The sequence below is a fragment of the Syngnathus typhle genome, linkage group LG2 (assembly GCF_033458585.1).
Source record: "Syngnathus typhle isolate RoL2023-S1 ecotype Sweden linkage group LG2, RoL_Styp_1.0, whole genome shotgun sequence".
NCBI lineage: Eukaryota > Metazoa > Chordata > Actinopteri > Syngnathiformes > Syngnathidae > Syngnathus > Syngnathus typhle.
In genome coordinates this window covers 15,097,717-15,104,808 of record NC_083739.1, presented here as the reverse complement: position 1 = coordinate 15,104,808, position 7,092 = coordinate 15,097,717, and the positions used below count along the sequence as shown (strand labels likewise).

The 7,092-nt window shown below is 45.2% G+C and overlaps 1 protein-coding gene across 3 annotated transcripts in view; it reads right to left on the bottom strand.

The window, feature by feature from the left end:
- Positions 1-2,318: 2,318 nt before the first annotated feature.
- plekhg5b (pleckstrin homology domain containing, family G (with RhoGef domain) member 5b) overlaps positions 2,319-7,092 on the bottom strand; it is a 39,073-nt gene continuing 34,299 nt past the window's right edge. For all 3 annotated transcript variants that reach the window (XM_061296556.1, XM_061296548.1, XM_061296565.1), the window contains 10 exons: positions 6,819-7,019; positions 6,545-6,655; positions 6,310-6,459; positions 6,084-6,221; positions 5,729-5,848; positions 5,504-5,636; positions 5,224-5,339; positions 4,990-5,147; positions 3,948-4,778; positions 2,319-3,696 (listed from right to left, as the gene is read on the bottom strand). In XM_061296556.1, coding sequence (XP_061152540.1) covers positions 3,687-3,696; positions 3,948-4,778; positions 4,990-5,147; positions 5,224-5,339; positions 5,504-5,636; positions 5,729-5,848; positions 6,084-6,221; positions 6,310-6,459; positions 6,545-6,655; positions 6,819-7,019 — 1,968 coding nt within the window. In that variant the 3' untranslated portion in view covers positions 2,319-3,686. The remainder of the gene's footprint in view (positions 3,697-3,947; positions 4,779-4,989; positions 5,148-5,223; positions 5,340-5,503; positions 5,637-5,728; positions 5,849-6,083; positions 6,222-6,309; positions 6,460-6,544; positions 6,656-6,818; positions 7,020-7,092) is intronic.

Genomic DNA, 7,092 nt, shown 5'->3' with positions numbered 1-7,092 from the left:
TGTCAGTGGCATTGAACGCCTCTTTGAAATGCCACTTTCGAACATAAACGTTTGTCCACTTCATTGAAATAACATAGCGACGGGCGTGCAGTGGTTAATGTACTGGACTTAGAAAAGTGCATAAAATATAAACAGTCAATACATGCAAAGGTGGTACACTCTGTACTACTACTTCCAGGTTTAAAATGGCATGTAAAGAAGATGTGTTGATTAAGTTTATATACACAAAAACCCAAATGATAAGCAAACCAGAATATGTCCTTGAAAAATACAATAAGACAGCAGCTAGCAAGCTCTGGATGCTATTTAGGTCACTTTTTTTTTGGTCGTGTACGCGCGTTGACGATAGCCGCATGCATTAGACAAAACACATTGTCTGATTAATTGCGCGGTTGCGCTGTAAATATTAAATGTAGGAGACTTACACGTTAATCCCTCCATGGTTTCTCTTTGAACGAATTCCGTTTAATTTGATGAGTGCGTCCGTATTTGAGGACAGGACAATATTGTAATTACAGTAAGCTTCTTACGACTGATACAATTATTGACGTGAGCAGTTTACACGGTGGCGAGAAAAAGCGGGACCTTATGCTCATTCAATTTCAGAAACAACACAACTTTCAAGAGGATAACGATATTTGATCCTTTAGCATATGCCGCGCCTTTGTGCATTCGATTCATGCCAGAGAGCAGCTGACCGCACGCACGTTGGTCACCTAGAACACTATCGTTCTAAATGATTACCTTTTATTAAGGTCTTCTAAGCATTCAAAATTGATTTCACTGTCAGTAAATTAAGCTACTTTACTTTGCTTTTTTAAATGACTTTGAAACAGAAGTCAACCCCCAAAATTTCACATTTTCTAAAGCTGATTGGTTGTAACCTTTACAGTCGACAGCAAGTCCTGGAACTTTTCAAACCTCGTACTGCATGTAAGCCTCTCCTTGCAACTGTCTTCAAACACATCTGAGAGGCATTGCAGATGTTGCCATGTGTCATTGTGAAGGTCAGGGTGTGCAGGGGTCGGAGGCCAGATGTCGCGCTCGTTCCATATGCCGCCCAACTTGTAAACACGCTCTAGTTCTCTGTTCTTTTTTTTTTTACCCCGGACTGGAAGTGTCCTAAATCCAGCCATTGCATCCCGATTGAGATGATGATGATGAAGATTGGGAATTGTTACAGGCGGGCCATAAGCTGGCACTGAGAAGGGGGCGGTTTATATGGGGATTGTTCGTACAGACAATGGTGTCTACCAGTTTTTAATCCACCCTCACGATGAGTGCACGACTGGGGTCGAGTTTAATAAAGGAAAGTGCTCCCATAATCGGGATTTGTCAAAGTGCCCCTTTTGTGTTAATCGGACATTTTTTACAGCATGTTTTGTGACATCTGCCACAGCAAGTGGTATTAATCCTTTTGCCCTTTCCTTCTCTTCCCGGCTGCATGTACAATGTGAACATCATTCTTAGAAAGACGTGCTTATATGAGTCACATTATTTAAGTGTCTACCAAAAGTGTTCCACGTCGCACAAACTTGAGGAAAAGTAAAATATGTTCCAACCTGATTAATCACTTAGCAGAGGCTAATAGGACAAAGATCTGTAATTACTTCCACACCAAAGCTGCATTTTCATAATTAAAAGCCTGGTGAGGTATAATAAAATTGTTTCTAAAGTGAAGGATTACAACCGTAAATCCTGCACGGTCCAGATGTGAGAATGATGATGGGTGGGATTCTGGGCTTCAGATTATGGGACAAATCCCACAGGCGGGAGCGTCGTCGTGGTTCCCCCTGCAGTTTAGTGGCTCGTGTGGACTCAACATGCTGTAATCTGCAGATTAGCTGATATAATGAGCTGTAAATACAGTACAGCAAGGCCAGCCGCACTGCCTCAGAGCACCTCTGCTGCCAAGGTCAAGGTCGTTTAATATCGGACCGATCGCTGTAGTCAGGTCAAAAGTCTTGGGACATGATGTCAACCTGGAAAGAGTCCCCCCGCCCCCAACCATCTTCTGTAAAGACTGTACAAGCTGTTGCAGTGTATCCATTTGATTTGACAGGTTTGCTGTTTCACATCAAACTCATTGAAGGGTGCCTTGATATACCTTATTTTAAGCACCTTCAGTCATTCAACAGAGCCACCACTGCTGCCCGCTTCCAGATGCTCTACTGAGTTACAGACGGTGACATTTTGCACCATCCCAAAATAATAATAAAAAAAGATGTTCTCTCACCACCTGTTGTCTGACTCCGAGAGGTTTTAATGCTTGATGGCTCCATTAGGGTGGATTAAACCATTAAAGCAGGGATTGCAACACACGTTTGCATTCTTTTTTTTTTTATTCCGTAAGACACTTTTTAAGTCAGGAAACACATGATTTCAGTTGGCAGCACATTGGTGGCCGACAAGAAAACTCATTTTTAGACTACGTCAACAAAAAATAATGTACAAATATTGGAAGCACAACAATATTAACAACATCTTATTTATATTTATACATAAGCAAAATAACAAAGAAGCATATTGACCACATTGGAGAGGGAAAAAAAAAACGTTACAATATCAGAATGAAATCATATCACTACATATAAATTCCCATTGAAACAAAGGAAAAGGCCCGAATTGGACTTGTGAAAGAAAATATATATTCTCTCTCAAAAGAACTGTGATCAATAATACAAAATGTTTTTTTTCCTGGGATGAAACTATTTTTGCAATTTCTTTCTTGTAAATTATTTTATTATCAACATAGTTTGGGTTTCAGATTAACTTAATCTCTTACATTTACACCTTCATTCCCTTAATATTTTACCTTTTTCTCATGGCATTACAACTGTAATCTTGTAACTTTGCCCTTTCAGAACAGCATTTTTTTTTCTCTTCAGTGAGACATTCATGCTCCTTTGTACAAAATAAATATTCAACATTAACAAAACAAAAGTAAACAGACAAAATCTTTGTTTGGAAAGCTAAGTGTTAAAGTGTTTTATCTCCTGGGAAGAATTGGCGTAATATACTCGTAATATTCGACATCCTCTTCCAAACAATTTTTTTCCCAATCTTGCTACAAAAGCAAAAACACGACCGGCAAGAAGAGGTCGTGTGTGTTGCAATACGTCGTAGTGCAGCAAAGCCCTCAACAGTCACTCCCGTTCTGGTCATGGTCTAGCTCCCCCCCGCACCTTACTGGGCAAGAAAATCAACCAAAACTAGAAGCAAGAACGCTAACCAAGAGAAAATAATTCTGAAAAAATGTCTTTGGTTGCTTGGTCCACTTTTGGTCATTGATGATTCAAACACAAATGTAGTTTTACTCCCTAGTGACTCTTCTTGTTTTCCTTTACAAATGTGCAATTACCTTTCCTCTTGTTGAAGCACATCAAAAAGTCTCAACAACACCCACTCTGGGTCTTGTTCAAGAGGTGCGGACGACCCCTCACGTTCTCTAGTGAAAGGTCAGTGGCGCCCCCTTGTGGTGCTACGTCCTCTGCAAAGTGCAAGCAGTGAAGGAGTCTCTCGGCTGCAGGCTCCCGGGGGACGACCGTAGCGGTGCTTGTTGTTGTTGACCACGTGCATCGGCTGCCCGGAGCGGCGTTGAGAAAGAGAGGAGGTGTGTGGGGGGGGGGGGGTTATTAACAAGACAGAGTGCAGTCATGTCTCCGGGAAGAAAGTCAAGTTGGTGGTTACACCTCTCTGTGGAAGTGAGAAAACAAAAAGTAAGTCAAATGTACTACAGTTGATGGATCGATCAATCAAACAAGCCTACTCACAAAAAGTTGGGATATTTCGAGATGAACACATGAAGGTCACTCTAAGCTTTACACTGACAAAGTACGGTTTGCAAATACCATAGCACAAATATCCTGATACTCCAGCCGAAACGCCACAAATTTTGCAACTTTTTGTGAGTAGCTTCTCTTATCTGTGTAAATGAGGGCACTTACGATGCGGTAAGCGTGGAGTTGAGGACCAAAGTGGTGCGTATTCGATAAAGCTCTGCTAGCGTCAGTTTTTGGTGCTGCTGCACCGGCGATTTCCTTGCTATGGGCAAAATTTCTCCCGAATTGCAGCCAGTCGGATCCGACTTCCTCTTAGCTTCTACGTCTGCGACGCAAGGACCGCCCTCTTTGAGGACAGCGCAGCGGGGATCCTCTGGGAAGTCGGCGTCCTTACTCCCGAGCTCCGACAAGCTCTTGCTGTGCACCAGTGAGGCCGCGTCCGTTGGCGACGGCTCAGCGCTGTTGAGCGAGGGCGCCGTTTTGGCGTGGAGGCGCTGCAGAAGGTTGTCCTCGGAGCGCGATAAGACCAGAGTGGACACGTTCTGGAGGCAGTGGACTCTTGACTGCACATGAGGACGTCGACGAGGTTTGCACGGCTGGACCACTGACAATTGCGAGCCAAGCGAAGCAGAATCCTCCTCTTCTTCATCTTCCTCTTCTGCCTCCTCTGTGCCATCTTCTTCACTTTGCGGGGGCTGAAGTTCCCTGAGGAGTGACTCCGGGGAGAGTGTACCGTAGGCGCTGTCCATGGACAGAGAGCGACACTGAGGGTCAAGCTCGTCGCCCTCGGGATCCGGCTCCTGATCCACCTCAGAGTAAACGGCGGAGCTGGTCCTGTGAAGAGCTGTGGGCCGCTCAACGTCCGACAGGGCAGAGACACTATCGGCTACATTGCTGTGTCCCTCGAGGCTAACGATAGCGGCAGAAGGTGTTTGCGATTCGGCCGGCTCATCGACATCCATCACTGACAACGTCTCAGTGGAACCATCTGATTGACTGAAAATTAACAGAAGAAAATATGTCAGGTTCATAGGTTTTACTTCTATTTATTTATGTACTGAATATGGGTATATTTTGTTGTTCTTATATCCATTTAAACATTTTTAAATTACAATTCTAAATTACGTCTTTTTATATGTTTATTTTCACATTTATTTATCTCTGTTTTTAAAGGCAGTTTTGGTCCTGCATATTCCTCCTCAAGTACCTTAAGTCATGCTCATCTTTGTGCCTCAGACACGGGGAACTCGCGTTGGAGTTGCTGCTCTCGTCTTCCTCATCTCGCTCTTCTTCAGCCTCCGTGCAACTCGTCTGAGAATTCTGCAGTCGAATCACTTCCTCGTTGCGGAGCCTCTGGAGTTGGTTCTGTGTCGTGTAAAATGACAAGTTAAACAAACTCCTCCTGCCACTTTACAAAGGAAGAGATGCTGAGAAAGCAAACCTGGACGTTGCAGATTGCCTCAATCCAGCTTCTCCCCTGGGGGGCGCTGTTGGCTTGGAAGGTGTAGGCAGCCACAGCGCTCCTGAACTCATTGAGGTAGATGAGGATGAAGGATCCTTCAGAAATGAGAGAGGGCAAAATGTTACATAGGTGGATTATTGAGGGTTGGCACAAGGAGGTCGGGCCAATGAGCTTCTAACAAACTGATTGGGGGACTCTTCAGTGAATTTAAAAGAAGATCCTTCGGTAAGTCACAACAGAGACGTCAGTGACATGTCACCTGTGTCTTTCAGCTCCTTGCAGACGACGTTGTGGATGAGGAGAGGCTGCCGGATGACTTTGACCTTCTCAACTCTCTTCACGGGCTTTGTGATGAGGAGCATGTCAGTGAAAAGGAAGCAGTAGACGTCCATCTATAGTGAAGAGAACCAGTCAATAATTAAGAAAACATAACACACACGCACACAAGGCAGAAAGATTAAAAGCAGGGGAAAATTGGCTTTACCCGGCTGTCTTTGCCCTCCTTCATCCTTAGAGCGCCCTCCAGGTGAAGCTGCCGAGTCTCCTCGGGAGACGTTCCTCTCATGGGAGCCATGAGGTCAAAGTGGTTGAACTCCTTGAGGATCTGAATGGGAACACGTGGGTTGTCACCAAATAAATGCGCGTGTTTGGGTTAAATCCAAGTTTTACTATATTTGCCGTCATTTCTTTTTTTCCGGCCTCATTCTAAACTATCACTGAAAAATTACCCTGACCAAATACACAGCGGTGTAGGTCAAACCTACTGATATTTAAAATTGCAAATCCTGTTCACAGTTCCAAAATCCTGCTGAGCGAGCTCCACCGTTTTTTGTCCTCACCTTCTCCACCTCCTCGCTACTGCCCTCTACTGCCTCGTAGGAGTCGATGCGGGCACATGTGGTGGCCAGCCTCTGCTGCTCCTGACGCTGACGCATGTGGGAGTTGATGCTGTCGATGAAGCCCTCCACCGAGGCCACCTAGAGGTCAAGCATGATCGTTTAGGGCGGTTTCAGGCTTGTTTTAATGATAAATGTCTGATAAGCGTGTATTCGATGCGCCCCTTACCATGCTGCCGATGACATCTCGGTCGTTGGGCTCATCCGTCTTCTTGAGCACGCTCTTGAGCAGGAGGGGATATTTGGTCAGCCGCTGATGAGGTTTTGCTAACATGTCTGCCAATTTCAGACGATTGCACTGCTTGTGCGTCTCTGCCCACTGTCAACAGACAAGAGACTTGTTACACACCACAACACAGAAACAGGAACACACACTAGACCATTGGCTGTTGCCTCTGACTCACCGTAACATAGGTCCTGAAGAGTTCATTGTCCCTGAGAAGTGCTCGCATGTTCTCCATGCAGTTTTCCTCCTCCATGCAGTAGCGGATGTAAGGTTTGAACCTGGAGGCGAACTGAAGACAAACGCAACACTTGGCTCAGTACATGCACGTGAGGCTGCCACTATCGCTTGATGGTACAGTAGAACTATTGGGACAAGTACTGTTCCAAAATACGTAAATACATCAAAGTGACTGTGAAGATGTGGGACCCTCTGTTTCAAAAGCTGCAACCCACCGTCCTGAATCCGTGCTCAAGGTCGGTGGGGTCGAGAAGAGCCCGCGCCTGCCTGGCTTTGTCTAACAGGGGGAGCATGACTTGGTTCCAGAAGGCCGTGTGCAGACGCACTATCTCCTGGATGTTGCTGAAGAGCCGCTGGGGTTCCACTTCGGTGAGCAGGCCACTCTCCTGAAGGTTGAGCAGGCCGCAGAGGAAGAGCTGCAAAAGCATTGATAAATTTAACACAGATGAAATGACTTGAGCTCCATGAGCGCATCACGTTGATTGGCTA